This window comes from Zalophus californianus, chromosome 16, assembly GCF_009762305.2.
Source record: "Zalophus californianus isolate mZalCal1 chromosome 16, mZalCal1.pri.v2, whole genome shotgun sequence".
NCBI classification, from domain to species: Eukaryota; Metazoa; Chordata; class Mammalia; order Carnivora; family Otariidae; genus Zalophus; species Zalophus californianus.
Genome location: NC_045610.1, coordinates 23,716,577 through 23,733,275, shown reverse-complemented (window position 1 = coordinate 23,733,275; position 16,699 = coordinate 23,716,577). Strand labels below are relative to the sequence as shown.

The 16,699-nt window shown below is 51.2% G+C and overlaps 1 protein-coding gene across 8 annotated transcripts in view; it reads right to left on the bottom strand.

Annotated features, from left to right (window-relative positions):
• Window positions 1–1,201: 1,201 nt before the first annotated feature.
• The window catches only part of HNF1B (HNF1 homeobox B), a 52,895-nt gene continuing 37,397 nt past the window's right edge, over window positions 1,202–16,699 (bottom strand). For 4 of the 8 annotated variants that reach the window (XM_027568192.1, XM_027568193.1, XM_027568196.1 and 1 more), the window contains exons 7-8: window positions 13,001–13,195; window positions 1,204–2,172 (exon numbers count right to left, since the gene is read on the bottom strand). In XM_027568192.1, coding sequence (XP_027423993.1) covers window positions 2,021–2,172; window positions 13,001–13,195 — 347 coding nt within the window. In that variant the 3' untranslated portion in view covers window positions 1,204–2,020. Of the gene's footprint in view, window positions 2,173–10,538; window positions 10,658–13,000; window positions 13,196–16,699 lie in introns of all 8 variants that reach the window. The other 4 variants (XM_027568194.1, XM_027568199.1, XM_027568195.1 and 1 more) reach the window with 2 other exon arrangements.

Genomic DNA, 16,699 nt, shown 5'->3' with positions numbered 1-16,699 from the left:
CCTCGCTCCCCTCAGCCTCCAGCTCTGTCCACAAGACCTCTTGGATGAATAAGATCTTCTGGGTTCTCAGGGTTATTGCAACAATGCAAGATCTAAATCTGTCAAATGCAGATACTTGCTGTCCCAGAAACAATATGAGTCCGCATATAAGGTTCCAACTGAGACTGGGGCTTGAGGCCTATATTCCCTTCCTCTTCCTAGAACTCACAGGAGCCATCCAATAGGACCTCTCAGCTAGCGACAGTGGATCTTGGCCTCTCTTGGCACGTGGTGCTTGGCCTTGGCCCCCGCTCCTCTCGACCCAACCATGAGTTTTCTCTTGACCCACTCAGCTCCAATTCCATTGTCTAGGGGAGCCAGGAACCAGAGGAGGTCGGCATTTCCATATCTAGCCATCCCTGTCCTGGGCACATAGTAGAACATGTTCTCCATAAATCTGCACAGCTCACCATGAAGTGCAACTTCCACTGCACTGGGGTTTGGAAAAACCTGTTTCTTGGGGCCTGCTCAGCAGAATTCCCTTGCTCACACCTTCCTGGGAAATGCTCGGGTGAGAAGCAAGAAACCACATGCTGGTAGGGTCTATGCTGTACAAGAGGACACAGCAAAGCGGACAGATACATCCTCCTTCTTCCTGGAGTCAACACTGGATTATTTGTGGCAAAGCCCCTGCGGGTGGAGGGTCCAGGCCTTTGGCTTTTCACCTTTTGGACGAGTCGCGTTCATTAGCATCCTTGCCAGAGCGGGAAAGCCGGGCAGGAGGCAACACTCACGGGAGCCTGTTCTCCTAGTGACTAATGGCTCTAGGGAAGGAAGGACAGGCTGGGGTTAATGCTTAAAATGAGGCTGAAAAAGGCACCCACAGGGTTTCTATTCTTCCCGCTTTTTATCTGTTCCTATGACCAAGAGTCAGCAAGAGCTGGCTCTACTCCTTCACTCCTGTGAGCTGTGGGGAAGGCAAAGGTGTTGCCTCCTGCTCTGGCCGGAGCCCCTCGGAGGGGCCTGTGGAGTCTGGCTGGGGGTATGGACTCTTCTGACCTTAGCAGTGCAGCCGGCACGGAGACACCAGGACACGCAGCCACGAGCCCGGTGGAATGCGTGGAACATTCCAAGGGGAGTCGGGGCCAGGGGCGAGGGGGTGGGGGGTTCTCGGCGGAACCTTGGCAGACAAAAGCATCAGAGACAGAAATAGGAGACTCCGGGCAGTGATAAAATAGTTTTAATGGGAGGCTTTCGGAGAGAGTAATGCTTTCTTGTGCTATCAAGCAGCCAGTTTTCCTGCCTTGCGGCATCTTGGTGGTGGACTGGCTGAACCCCCAGCCCTGCCGGAAGCTAGGGTATCAGTCTGACACCATGTGCTGCCCCTCCAGGATCCAGAGGCGTGTCTTCACAACAGGAGGCCGGCGTTAGCTGGCGGTCAGTCCCACAGACACGGTCCCGGTGTGTGTCCAGGCCGGAGGGAAAGGGGGAGGAGCTTTCACTCCCGACTCAGGCTATTTCTCCATGGGGGGGGGGCGGGGAAGGGGGCCAATCACTTGGAAGATTCAACTCCGACCTTTACAAAGAGAACTAACAGACACTTTAGTATTATATACAGGGTGGGCGGGGAGGAAGCGGAGGGGCAATTGCACTTAATTACATTAGGTTATAGTTTACACCCATTGGAGAAATTTACTTCTTCAAAAGAAATCTCAAGATCAGCTGGGATGGGGTAGGGGGCGGGAGGCTGCTGATATTTACAGTGTGTTTGGCTCAGTTCAATAGCACGTGTCCTCCTCATTTCAGTAACAGGTTCAAGTTTTTCGCATCGGTTTGTTCGACGAGGGAGCGCAACGTAGACATGACAGCTTTCTCTCTTCCTCCTCCGTGGTTTCTCGGCTCCCACCCGTGGGCCGGATAGGAGTCCTGGACATCTTGGGAGAGACATGGCGACAATACTGCATAGAAGGGGAGGGAAGCCGCACTCTGGGCTGTGCCTCCCAGCCGGCTGTCCTTGTCTGTCCGAGACGCCAGCGGAATGTCAGGTAGGCAGGGACCTCTCTCGAAGGTGCCTGTCAGGCCACTGGCCTTTTCCGTGACAGCTGCCTGGAGGCGGACGGTGTGGCAAATAGGGTCCTTGTTGCTGTGCACAAAGTAAGTGATGGGTGGGCATCACCAGGCTTGGAGGGGGCACTGCAGAGAGAGGAGAGAGAGCTCAGCGGCGTGCATTCAGCAGGCACGAGGCCATTCGTTTGGCTTCTCCAGGGGAGCCTGGACCCCACTCAGCCAGCCGCGGGCTGAGGACCCACAGTGCCCGCTCAGTGCCCCAGGGTTGGTGCTGAAGCACGCTCCCTTTACGGAAACTCGCGAGCCAGGTTTCCCAGCCACTTCAGAAGACAGCAGTGAATTGCTGCGGACCTTGAAATAGTCTTAGCTCGCTGACCTTTATCCTGAAGTCAAGCTCCTCTTTCTGTGAGCATGGGGTTTACGGTGTGCTCAGTGTGGTTGCAACGGCAGCTAGACCCGAGCTCTTGCCTCTCGTGGAAGTAAGGGTCCTCTTCCTAACACCTCTAAGGGCAGGGGTCCCCTAGACCACGGATCCCCAAATTTTAATGGACCCATGAATACCAGAGAGCCTGTGAAAAGGTGGATTCCGACTGAGTGGGCTTGAGGTGGGGCCTAAGCACCTGCATTTCTAATCAGCTCCCAGATTGGCCAGAACTGCCGATCTACTTGAGCAACAGGCTATAAAGCACATGAGAAAATCGCCACTTGCTCAAACGACCCATCAGGGAAGGCGTGAGGGGAATTACAAAGTGCTTTCTACAGCCTTGTTCCTATTAAGACAAGAACTCTGGGCTGAAGGCCTCCAATGCCAGACTTCCAGGTGGGCGGGAGGGGGGCAGGAGACCCCAGAACGGATGGAGAAACCCCCCGAGAGGAGCCACGGCCCACATCCTGGGGGTGGCCTCCCCTGACAGGGCCCTGGGCCTCATTCATTTTGGCTGTCGTGGAACATCATTCCGTCCTTTTCTCTCCAGGGAGACCCTTTGGCTTCCCTCTGTCTCTTCCTTCCTTTTCATTTGTTTTGGCATCTCAGGGGAAAGTTCTGCCTTTTGGCTTAATGGCTCCTTCTCTAAGGACTCTTCCTTCAACACTCAGGAGCTTATATGTGCATGCATACATACACACATACATACACACACACACACACACACACACACACCCCTATCATTACTGCTAAAGGCCTATTATTGCATTATTATCTCATCAGTGCTCCCAGCCATAATCCTGCACAAGGTTGCCATTATGCCCATTTTACAGATTAGGAAGACAAGCTCAAAGAGAGCCAATTATCCAGCTTCAGAACTAGGACAGCATAGAGACAGAGATTCAAATTGGTTCTGGGTGCCCTCGGGCACGTGTTCTTTCTAATATGCTTTGAGGTTAAGGGTCCTCTCCTAGCTTTGTGTTCTTAGTCCGGCACTCTCTTCGTGCCTCAGTTTTCTCACTTGTGCAATGGAGGCTGTTGAGGAGTCAGGCGAACTGATACATGGGAAGGGCTCAGAATTAACACTGGGGCTGCACAGGGTGCCCGGGCCTGCGAGCCCTCTTCAGAGTGTGATTGCATTCGAGGGGACAGGTTCTGACCCTTTAAATTCTTGAGGCCCTGGTCAGGGTCCCCTGATACCCTTTGCCTCCTCTTCCTCCCGCCACCCACCCCCACGTTCGAGTCTCTTTACTTCCCACTATCAGCCTTTTTCCAATTTTCAGATTTCAGGTGAGGAGAGAGAAAATGGCTTGTGACCTTGCAGGTTTCAATAGAAGAGCAAACAAGAAGGGCAGATAAGGAGACGCCAGCGAGATTCTATGACCTGTCATTAGGGATGGGCTTCCCAGCTATCAAATGTTTGCTCACATAATAAAATGGTGGCAGAGCCCTAAATGTTGTCAAAGGTACTAGAGTTATTTGTCCCTTTCAGAGTCTAAACACAAACAGCTGATAAGGGGTGCACTGGGGTCCCTCAGAACCAAGGCCTGGCACACCCAGCCCCACGGGGGCCCTGCCCAGAAGATCTGAAAGGGGTGGTAGTAGCTGTGGTAACGGTTAAGGACGTCCTCGCTCTAAGGGGGCTGATTACATATGGTAGGAGCTAACGTTTACTGAGGTCCTACTGTGTGCCAGGCACTGCGCTACATAAGGGCTTTACATGCATCCTTGTATTGGATTCACACGTCAGCCCTTTGAAGCAGGAAATTATCATTCATTCACGCAACACGTTTTTGAATGCTTTCTACAGGCTTAGCGCTTTTTTAGGCACTGGGCATATGTAGCCATGAACAAGACCCTGTCCATTTCGTCACAGAGTTTATATTCTAGAGAGAGTTTTGAATAGTAAATAAGTAAATGAATATATATATGTGTGTGTGTATACGTGTGTGTGTGTGTGTGTGTGTGTATAGTACACATGTATATAAAATAAAATTTCAGGTAGAGATGAATGCTCTGTAGAAAAAATACACATGATAACAGGTTAGACTGATTTGAAGGAAAGGGGAATAATTTACAGAGGGCAATCAGGAGGGGCCTCCTTGAAGTGGTAACATTTGAGCTGAATGAGATGAGGGAGCAAGCGTGCAAAGATGTGCATTATGGAGCCCACAAACGCAGAAGTCCTTAAGTGGGATCACCTCAATTATGGCTCAGCTGAAGCCGACTGGAAGAGGGAGGTGGGGAGGGAGGTGAGAAGGGCAGGGTCGGCACGGGGCTGATCACACTGGGTGCTAAGAAGCCTTCGTTTTGGCTTGGTTGCAATGGGAAGCTATTGGAGTTTTGATGGGGCAGGGGTGACATGATTGGTTTCTCCTTTTAAGAGATGATTCTCGCTGCTACGTAGTGAGCAGACCATAACCACCATGGTGGGGCAGGAGTGAGAGTGGGAGTCGGAAGTTGGGGCCACTGTAGGGAATCAGTGAGGGAAGGAGGTGGACTGGTGGGAAGGGGAGAAGCACTCAGGTGTGGGATGCATTCTGCAGGATCCCTAGCAGAACGTACCCAGGGACTGGTTGTGGGATGTGCAGAGAACAATCAAGGAGACTCTCAGGTATCTCCCCTAAACAACTGGTACCATTTTTGGAAATGGAGAAGCCCAAGGAAGAAGCAGTTTGAGTAGGGAGAAATAGGGGCAAAATGAAGAGTTCCTATTTTAGCGAGGCTTGTCATGCCAAAGATGCACTGGATTTACGAATGGGCATTCAAGGGAGAGGTCCGTACTGGAGACAGAACTACTGGATCCATCAGTGTGGACACTTGATCCAAAGCCATGGGAGTGGAGGAGATCATCCAGGAGTGACCACAGCAGAGAATGAGCCCCAGGGCCCTCCAACAACTGAATGTTGGGAAGACAAGCTGCCAGCAACGGAAATGAGGAGTGCCACAGTGGAGAGAACCAGGAATGGGTACTGTCCTAAAATCCAAGTGGGAAAAGAGGGAGTGATCAGCTATGTCAGAGGCAGAGATGGAAAAGGACCCATTGCTTTGACAACACGGTGGTACTAGTGAGTTGGACAGGAGAGGTTTCAGTGCAGTGTGAGGACAAATGGCTCTCAGGAATAGCCTCAAGACAGAACTGGACGGTGCCTGGGTGGCTCAGTCGTTAAGCATCTGCCTTCGGCTCAGGTCATGATCCCGGGGTCCTGGGATCGAGCCCCGCATCGGGCTCCCTGCTCAGCGGGAAGCCTGCTTCTCCCTCTCCCTCTCCCCCTGCTTGTGTTCCCTCTCTCACTGTGTCTCTCTCTCTCTGTCAAATAAATAAATAAAATATTAAAAAAAAAAACTAGATCAAAAAAAAAAAAGACAGAACTGGAGCTGAGGAAGTAGAGACAGTGAGTACAGATAACTCACTGCTGTTATTATTAAATTAGATTAATTATGGCTCTATTAATTAAAAGTAATGATGGGGCACCTGGGTGGCTCAGTCAGTTAAGCATCTGACTCTTGATTTTGGCTCCGGTCATGATCTCAGGGTCGTGAGATCAAGCCCCTATGTTTCGACCTGTGCTGGGTGTGGAGCCTGCTTACGCTTCTTTCTCTCCCTCTCCCACTGCCCCTCCCCTGCCTTTTTCGCCCCCTCAAATTAATAAATAAATGTAATGATTGTACTTCCAGTTTTACCAATGAGGGAACTGAGGCCTAGAGAGATTGTAGGTCACTTGCCCAGAGTCTCTCAAGAGAAAAGTTTGTGCTCCTCAACACAAGGAAGATGACTTCCTTCTACCTTCTGAGTGTGATGGTCACGGGAAAATAAATGCCCTTTGCCATTTACAATCTTCCTTCTTAAGCTTGAGAGACACTCAGGGTTGCCAAGCGGGGGGAGCCAAGTTTGCCCCAACTGCCACGGGCGGGGTGTTTTGAGCCAAGCACCGAGCTATGTATGTTACAAGACTTACTGCGTTTAGTCCTTTCCATGATCCCACGGAAGAGGAATCATCATTTTCACATTACAAGCTAGGAACCTGATGCTCAGAGAGACTAGGACTTTTCCCTGAGGTCACACAGATAGAAAGTGGTAAGATGTTAGGCCTGGGTCGGCCTAACTGCCAACTTGGCGCTCTTAATCATCACACTGTCCTGCCTGACCACCAGTGGAGAAGGTTGGGACGTGAGAAGCTGCCGGGGATTTCTGAGAGGCCATCTACCTCCTTCTTAGCACCCCTGAGCAGTGACTGCCAGTGGGGGAGGGGGGGCTCTCCTGACCTCTCTGTAAACTAGGAAGTGGAGCAGTGGGTTCAGAGGTTGTGGAAACAGGATTCGGCGCGCAGCCTGCCCACACTTGTCCTAACCCATGTCAGTGCCTTGCTGTGGTCTTGTTCCAGACTGGCGGGGCATTGTTTTACAGGAGCTCGGGCACAGACCCACTCGGATGGTAACTCACCAGCACCCACGGTTGAGGAGGAGGGGCAGGGAGGCACACAGAGCTGTAGGAGCTGCAGGTGAGAATGACCCCAGCCCAGAGGTTCCTGAAATGTGATCCACCCAGCCCCGGGGCAGGTCTGTCCTGACAAAGGAAACACTGGGATCAGATATAAGTTCAAATCCTGGCTTGAGCCTTATGCCTGCATAACCTTGGGTCATTCTTCCGAGTGCTGAAAAAGGGACAGGAGAAGGTGAGCGTGGTGGAATGGATTTGGAGCGAGTCCAGCTCCAGATTTATCATCTGTGTGAATTTGGCCGGATCCCTCCCCACTTCTGAACCTCAGTGTTTTGCTCTGTAAGTTGGGCATAAAAAATATCTACCTTGCAGAATGGGTAGGAGGGTTGGCTGAGAAAGGTAAGAATGGCAAAGCACCTGGAGTGCTGCTATGCAAACGGGAAGCACTCAAAAATGCTAGTTCTGAATTCATTCATTCATTCATATTTACTGAACGTCTACTAGAGTCCAGGCATTTGACTAAGCACAAAGGGCTCTGGTGCTCTGAGAGGCCCCTGCATGATTTGCTATTTTTCCTGGGAGTCCAGGGAGGAGAGCACATGTGTGAGTCAGCATAAAAATGGGAAGCAGATCTCCGGAGCCCAGGCCCAAGAGGGGGGATGTGCTTGAGAGATAGTCCTAATCCTGAGAAATTTTATTGACAGAACCTCCTCTGACCCCATGTAGACCAAGCAATGAGTTAAATTTTGAAGGAGCCGATAGAAGGTATCTCCTAAAGGATCACAGATGGAAAGGAGCAAGAGGGAGGGAGTTAGCACATGGAGTACCTCACCAGGTCCCAGCTGCTCTCTCAGGCCCTGGGAGTAACCTGTGAGATGGGGGTAGGATTTTCCCCAGGAGAGATGCAGAAATGGTCCCGCAGGGTGAATTAACCGCCCAAGGTCACGTGGGGGGTGGAGAAAGGACCCGGGTTAATGGAAGGCTGCTGGCTTTTGCCAGCACTCTGGGATGCCTCTCACGGAGCGATGTCCAGGATGCTTGGCCTGGAGCCTCTGTGCACACTAATGGCCCCATTCCATGCACACATCAGCCTACGAAAGATTCGGAGAAGCCCCCCCTTGGGGTGTTTAGCTGAGCCGTTCCCCCAATGTATATGACCAAAGAATCCTCCTTTCCTCACACCATGTGCCCCCGGTTCCCAGCAACAGTCTTGAAACTCATTTTGGAAAATACTACTTTAGAACAAAGAGAAAACAGAACTGCCACCAGATCTCTTTCAGAATTCATTTCTGACCCTTTGCCTGGGGAACAAAGTTGGTACAAATCTTCTTCACCTTGGATCTTTCTGTCAGGAAGCAGCACCTTTACCCTTGACTTCATTGTGCTTTCCCATTCCTCTTCTCCTTCAGTCTGGAGGAAGTTGCCTGATTGGGACACCTACGTGGGCTGAATTTTACGCTTGTTCCTGACCGCTAAGACCTCAAAAGCAGCAAACGCTGTGGGTGTTTTAGAGATGGAGATTGGAAGGCAAGTACTGTTTAAGTGGAAAGAGTGCAGGATTTAGAGTCAAAGTCCAGAGTCTGAAGGTCCAGCTCTAGAACTGACCACCTGTGAGAACTTGGGCGGGTCACTCTCCCTCTCTGGGCCTTAGTTCATTCCTTTGTACCAAGGAATACTTGGTACACTCCTTATACCAAGCAATAAAAAGAAAATGATGAGATCATGTTCACGAGAAGTAGAAACCTGAAGGGCTCCGTGAATAGTTTGATCCTAAGTGTAATCATCCTTCTCATCATCCCAGAAATGAGCGTACCGCCAGACTCCTGAACCGCCCAGGGACTTAGGGACAACTTCACGGTGGTTCTGGAGGGCTGTGCAGCTTCAAGGTCGGCTGGCCACTCTGTCCAGTGGAGGGGAGAAGCCATCTGGGGGCCAGGGCCGCGTCTCAGAGAGCATCTCTAAGTATTTTGATTAAGAGACCATTTCCTGAATTCAGAGGGCTTGTTTCAACAAGCAAGCATCAAAGTCAACTTGGGAAAGACAGGAATAATTAATCAGAGCCCTGTCTAGGGCTGACCAAGCGGCAGATGGATTGATAAACCTTTCAAAGGGGAAGGTATTCCCAAGCAGGGCCGCTGCGCCTGGCTGCCCCCCTGATTGAGATTTGTGAGCACAGATAAATGTTTTCCCTGCTCACTACAAAGAGTGGGAAATCGCACGGGAGTCGAAGGGCAGGGCAACGGGGGGGTGTCCTTTCATCTTCCGTTGGGTGAGAGAAGAGTGGCAGAGCAGGTCCCACACACCTTTCCCTCTCCCCGCCAACTCCAGAGCCCAGCTGCCTAGGCCGTGTGTGTGTGTGTGTGTGTGTGTGTGTGTGTGTGTGTGTGTGTTCACGAGCACACAAGCACATACCCAAGACGTGCCAGGCACTTAATCTACATGACCTCATCGAATCCCCAGAACAAGTCCATGTTATGACTCTCATTTTAAAGGTGAAGAAATGAGGGCTCAGAGAGGTCAAGGTCACCAAACAAGGGGCAAAACCAGGAATAGAACCCACCTGCTCTATAATATGGCAGGACCAGGAGGAGATGTGGGCAAAGGGAAGAGCAGAGAACCCAAGCCCATGAAAGAACCTGCTCGGTAGCACATGGCAGTGAAGGAGGTGTGAGTTGCAAGACTCGGATGGAAAAAAGACCATCAACAAGACCAAACCCCGCTGAGAGCCTGTGACACGAAGTTCAAGGTTGTCGCCTACTTATCTAGTAATCAATAGAGGCCAGACAGTTCCCACGCTGCACAGACCCCAGCTCCTAAAAGGTCCCATTGTATTATTCTGGAAGTGTCCTGTGTGTTCAGACATCTTGTCCTGTTTCCTAACTCTGTGTCCCGTGACAGTCCAGCCGTCCAAGCTGGACTGACAAGCCCCGTCTTTGGTTGGCTTAACTGCTCCATCAGCTCTACCTGGAGGTGGGAACTAGCCATCCACTGAAAGAGTGACAAAGCCTCTGGATTTCCCACTTTTAGCGCACTAGGAAGTCAATTCTGAGTTTCTTGATAAAACAACAAGGAAACGCAGGCCCCTGTAAGGCCCGACTGTCTACTGGGGAATCTCCACGGGTTGGGAGATTTGGGTCATTCTCTGGAATTTACAGTGTTCTGGGTCCCACATGGGTCCTGGACGGGGGAGTCAGCCTCAGGACCCCGACTCTCTACTCTCTTTTTCCATTGACTGATTTGTCGAGAACACTCAGGGATCCCTCTTGTACAGCACGAAATGCTACAGAGGGTGGGACTCTCCCGAGTCCTCCTTGGAGACATCTTTTCCATGGACCACTGTTCAACCCACTGGGAAACACTCAGTCTCAACCCCTAAAGGCTCCGTGTAATCCAGTCTCCAGTGGTTTATCAAGCCCTGGTCATTTAGTGCTCTTGCTGGGATAGCCGGGGGAGCAGTACATCCTTTTAGCCTATGGCCCATCTTCCCTGCCCTCTGACCTCGGGGATTCGTTTAGCAAGTAACGAGGAGCCTGGGAGGGACCAGGCTCAGTCCGCGGGGCACTGCCACCCTTTCTGCACATCAACAGCCTGGGTCGCTGCCCCCTCCCCGCTTGCTGCCGGCATTACCTGTTTACTGGAAGACATGTTGGTAAGCGTACTGATGCTGCTCGTATCTGTGACCACCATCGCGGATGGAAACCGGGAGGTGTGGGAATACTGGGGGGGTTCCTGCTTGTGTGTGTACACTGGAGAGACAGAGTGAAGACACAGTCAAGGTGCAGGTCACACAGGCGTATACACAGCTATAGACGCCCCATCCCACACCATAGCTCCTGTGTCCCCAGGCAGAGAAAAGCGGGGCAGCGCTGGTGACGTTTTGGAAGGCGGTGTGACACAGTAAAAAGAATGGCCATGTGTTTAAATTCTGGCTCCTCGATTAAGTTACGTAACCTCAATTCCCTCATCTGTAAAATGGGAATGCTAGCTGCTGTAGGATTAGAAAACATCGTGTGTAAAGTACTTTGTATCAAATAGACAAACAGCTTTGCACAGTGTCCTCTCGAAAGCAGGGGACAGCACTTCTGTTCTCCTGACTTTCAATTAAACGCTAGATGCCTAGGCATCAACAAATGGCCCTTAGGCGTATGTGGTGCATCGGAGATTTTAAGTCAAAAAAAAGTTCTAAGTAGTTGGCAAACATAAACAAGCTGGTCAGCACAAGCTTATCACATCTGCCATGACTCAAGAGCCAGGTCTTATGCAGGCAATTATAAGTTGATTAATAATTATAATTAGACATGGGTATAATTCATTGTATAATTCTGGGTTGTTCCAATTTGTGCTAAAATGACATCACAGGTCATATTATGACATCACAGAAAGTTGAAGGATGAGAGACAAGGGGAGACTAGATGCAAATAAAACCTTCAGGAGCATGTGACTCATTTTTCAGTTTTTCCAGTACTTGTTCACCAAGTCTAGAACCTTTTGACTCATGTGATTTATCCATTAGATTCATATAAATTCGACCAACTAACAGAAGCATGTGGATCTTTGGCCACGAGGGAAGGAGCAGCCAATTCTATCTACCACAGCATCCCCTAGTAGGGGACGGGGTCAAGGTCACTGCCTGCCACCCTGGCTTGTCCCTCCTGTGGAGGGAGGCTGGTTGCTGTCTGGTCCGGGGGCCCCCAGCTGGGGCTCAGCAGTCCACAGGTCATCACTGGGGACCACTCTCTGACAATCCCACCTGGGCCTGGCCAGGGGCAGGGACAAGTGGGGGCATATTATCGGGTCCCGAACCAAAGGAAAGTGGGTACATGTGGTCCCAGACTCTGCTACAGGTTATGGGAGATCTTTTTCCAGAAGCCACAAAAAAATGTGATTGGAATGTGAGATGGTGCTTAGAAACCAGCTCTGCAGGCCTGAGGCGGGGAGAGCGCCCCGAGGAGAGAAGGCTGAACTTGGCTGCTTTTCCTCAGACGCACAGCTCTGTCAGGCAGCCAGGGGAGGAACAAAAATCCTCTTCCCCATTCCTGTCTCCTATTAAACGGTCCCTTAATAAATCATCACCTGCGTTTTTGTAACTCTTATGCTTACCAAACACGGTTCATACCTATTCTTATTTCATCTCCATATTCACTCTACATAATCACTCTACATTATTTATCTCATCTCCATAATCACTCTACATTCCATTTTATGGATGAGGAAATTGAGGCTCAGAGTGGTTAAGTAACTTTACCAATGGCTACACAGTTGGTAAGCCTCAGAGCCAGGATTTAAATCCTAGTTTTGTCTGACTCCAAGACGAACACTCTATTCCGGAGACTTATCTGGTGTTCCTGTAGGACCCTGCCAGCCGTGATTTCTCCCCAAACTTGTAGGCCTGATCTGGCCAGAGGGCTTGGCTGGGGGCCTGGGGCTCAGGATGGAGGGCAGAGATACAGTGGCTAGAGTGGGTGGGAACTAACTGGCTGAAAGAAAGGCCTTAAGAGTAGGTGGAGAAACAGGGTATGAGAAATAGCCTGGGGGCAGGGGGAGCGCAGAAGCGCTACTATTCCTTAAGCAAGATGGCGCGCAGGTGGTATTTTCCACCTACGTCTGTGGTTCTCGATTTAGAGACGTTTGGGGTGTGTCAACTGGACAGCATGGGGATTCTAGAAGATTCTCCAACTTCAGGGAATGCAAATTGCATGCCCACTCTCGTCATTTGGTAACGGTTGCTTGGAATTTTAGATTGAAAGGGCTACGTTGAGGCTCATGGGGAGAAGGCGCTGTGGCTGCCTGGTGGGATTGTCCATGGGTGCCACCCCTGCACTCTCTCTCCAGCTCCCCTTTACACGTAGGCCTCAACTGTCCTCTTCAAACCTTCCCCCAGCAGTCACGGAGGTAGAGGGTAGGTCTAGGAAAGGCACAGACCACACAAGGGTTATGCTGAGAAATCGTCTGGGTTGATAACAGGTAGGGAAAAGTGACCCAATCAATACACTTCCAAGCAAGTACAGATCCAGAGAGGGCAGTGCGGGCTGCTCAGGGCCCTTGGTGGGGCCCATGCCCACTCCCATCCCCCACACCCGCGTCCTTACTGTGGGAGTTCTGCAGCTGAGTCACGGCTGCCATGAAGGGCTGCTGGGTCATGTGGCTGCCGGGGCTCTGCTGCATGAGGGGCTGCTGGTGAGGGTTGTGCAGTTGCTGGGAGAACTGGACAGGCTGCAGGGCTGCCAGGCTGCCGGCCACACTGTTGATGACGGGGACGCTCTGTGCTTGGGAGGTGTTGAGGCCTGTGGGAGCAAGAAGGAAAGCTCAGAGGTGGCTGCGGGGACAGGGAGAGGTGAGTGCCCGGGAATGGTTACGGACTGAGCCCCTGCTATGTGCCAGGCACAGTGGGGCCTCACATGAGAGATTGCATGGGAAATGGTTTTATAGATCCATTCTACAGACAAAGAAAGTGAGGCTCGGAGAGCTTGACTTGCTCACTTTCCACAGTGAGTTATGGATGGAAAAGGGCTTACACAGATCTGAGGCCTGAGAACCATCCTCCCAAATTTGGCTCCCCTGAGGTTGCCAGGACCCTGGGAAGGTGGCCTCTAACCAGCCCACTCCCTCCAGACCTGACTCCAAGAGAGGCCTGCCTGGGTGCCCTGAGGGCAGCTAAAGGCCGTCACTCAAGGGCACAGATTATGGCTCACACCTGTCTGTCCAGCAGAGGGCAGGAGTGTTCAGGAACTCACATTTGGATAAAAACAAAACAAAAACAAAAACAAAAAAACCCCCCAAAAGCCCCAAACAAACAAAACACAACAACAACCTGCACCATCCTAGGAGTACAAAGCCAGAAGAGTCTCATTTAGCGAACTGGTGCAAAGACCCTGGCAGAGGTCAGACGCTTATTCTCTAGACTGTAGCAGAGAGGGGGGACAAACACCAGACCTCAACCGGTCTCTGAAGAAGATATATCTTATCTGGCGGCACAGGGCTTGTGGCATCAAAAGGTCCAGGTACTGGGAGGAGGAAGTCGTAAGTAAAACGTCGGCAGTTTATAGGGGCTCTTGCCATCTTTCTGTTCTGGAGGTGTGAGGCCTCTGGGGTCCTGTTCTGTGTCTACATCCTGAGGCCTCTTCAGAACAGGGGCCAGCACTGCAGAGACTGGGTTTCGCCCCCCACCAGCTCCATGTGCTCCCTGGGCAGGAATCTGGGGGAGACAGCCAAGCCAGGGTGGGAGTGGCGACGGGAGGACCAGGGGCGAGGCACCCTGACCTCTTTCCTGGACTGCCAATGTTCCTTTGACCCTGCTTTCTGTGAAACGGGGGGCAGGATGGAATGAAGAAGAAACCCAGAAAAAGGTCTCTTTCAGGCAAGCGTGGAAGGGACACCTAGAGAGCCTTTCCTGAAATGGGGAAGGTTCCAGAAGCGGGTTTGTGGGAAGTCCTCCGTGCAGATAGGACGAAGACCTCAGCTGTTGCTTACTCAGGGCTTTAGCCGATATGGTTATCAGAAACCCAAAAGGCGAGAACCCTGAGCAGAAGTGAAGGGAGAGTAAGCCCCCTCCTGGCTCTTCTGGGGAGGGGGACTGGGGGCCGGGTCCTCTGATGCCATTCAGACCAGCACTATCTCCCCTTCCCCAGGGGCTCAGCTCCCCAAGCCCGAGTCTCACCTGATACCCTGATATCCCATTTCCCTCTCCCACCTTCCACCGGGGTCTCCTGGGAGGCCCCATGGACTAGCTGTTTTCCCAGGAGCCTATTACTGCTGCTCTTTTGGGAAATCCCTGCCCAGAAGAGCAAATTACCTTGCTGAGAGTGGATGACATTTGAGGGCACAGTCCTGAAACCTGCCTGGGCTTTAGAATCATCTGGGGGAGCTCTTTAAGAAATATACATTCCTCCGCCTCACCCAAGACTTAATGAGTCAGAACCTTCAGAGGTGAGGCCCAGGAATCTTATTTTCAACACAGTCTGTGATCCTGCTGTGCCTCAATTCCAGGATCGAGAGCCACTGATGTCATTCTAGCTCCCACGGAGTGTGACTCTTGGCCTTTTCACCTGTTTTCTGGGCACTGGCTCCTGCCCGAGAAGCATGCTGTCCATCCAGTGGATGAATAGAGAATGAGGGCTTGGCAGTGCCAAGGGCTTTGTTATCACATTCTGCCCAAGGCAGGACCCTCAGACTCAACGGGACAGGCGCTGGCCACACAGGAGGATGCCTGCAAGCAACTCTTCAGCCTGCCACTCCACTGGCTAGGACCGCGCGTCTCGGCCAAGTTTTCTGGTGATCCTCACCATTCTTCATGCTCTCCCCACCCCACTCCAAGCACACACATGCACGTGCACCGTGAACACCCTTCCAAGGGCAATGTACACTCTGGTGCTGCCCACCTGCAGTAGGAGATTAAGGATATAGCAAGAAGGTGGAGAAGTATGGAAGGAAGAAATCGGGAGGAACAAAATTGAGAAAAATATGGAATAGCTTCCGGGAAAATTTTAGTTGAGAGAGTGCCTAAGAAAATATAAGAACTGTGTGTGTGTGTCCGCCAAAGCTTGATGTGGGAAGAAAGAAGGTTAAATGGGATGGTTTGTGTATCTTTTTGGCTGTGGAAATAAAGAGGTGACATAGCTTTAGTATGGCTACCATATTCCTGTGAAAAGGCAGTAAAAGTTTGAAACAATTTTTTATTTCGTGAGTCCTCTAAAAGCTTCTCTAGTCCTGTTTCTCTATGCAAAAAACAAAACAGCTGCAGAGTACATCAACCGCCGAGCAGCTGAAGATATGCTCAGTAAAGCTGTGTGCTCTCATGGGTCTAGCCCTGTTTTGCCCTCCAAGAGCGCATAAGCCATTCTCTTCAGAAGTGATCTGAGTTGCTACCTTGGCTAGAGCTGACTTGGAGGGAAGAGAGAAAGAGGAAAAGGCAGGAACAAAATAAAGAGGTGGTCAGTATGGGCACACGATACAGTGAGGCCATGAGGACAAGGGGGCGCTATTAGGTGGAGAGAAAGATGAGCAACGTGCCATCCTCAGAACTCTCCGGAGCCTTCTCGGGAAGTCTTCCCAGTGTCACACAGTGATGACTTGGCCTGAGGTCATGAGGAAGCTGAAAACACACCGAATACTCATCAACATTAGAATTCTGAGGGCGCCTGGGTGGCTCAGTTGGTTAAGCGACTGCCTTCGGCTCAGGTCATGATCCTGGAGTCCCGGGATCGAGTCCCGCATCGGGCTCCCTGCTCGGCAGGGAGTCTGCTTCTCCCTCTGACCCTATCCCCTCTGATGTGCTCTCTCTCTCTCTCTCTCTCAAATAAATAAATAAAATCTTTAAAAAACAAAACAAAACATTAGAATTCTGAGAGCGGCCTCCACAGATGCGGCCCCCGTCAGCCTTCCCGTGGCCTGAACTGGCCCATCTGTGAGGGGCTACAGGCTCGCCGTGGAACAAGAGCCTCCTAGAGCTGGAAGGACGGGGTCCATCCCCCGTCTTCAGGCATGTTTCTCCTTAAAGACTCAGAGATGCTACAACAGTTCCCCTCGGGAGTTCTCACTGTACTTTCACCACTGGCCAAAGAGGTGTCCTATGACAACACCAAATTCCCTGTTTAGAAGGAAGCCCATCACGGCTCCATCTTGGCCAACACAAAGAAACATCAGCACAACTTCCTGGAACGTCTACCACATCCTTAGGGGTAGAAATGAACACGAGACAAAAGTGTAAGCTATGATATTACACATAACTCACGCTTTATAGGTTTACAAGCATGTCTCTCTGCACTGTCATTTGATCACCTCAGCAACCC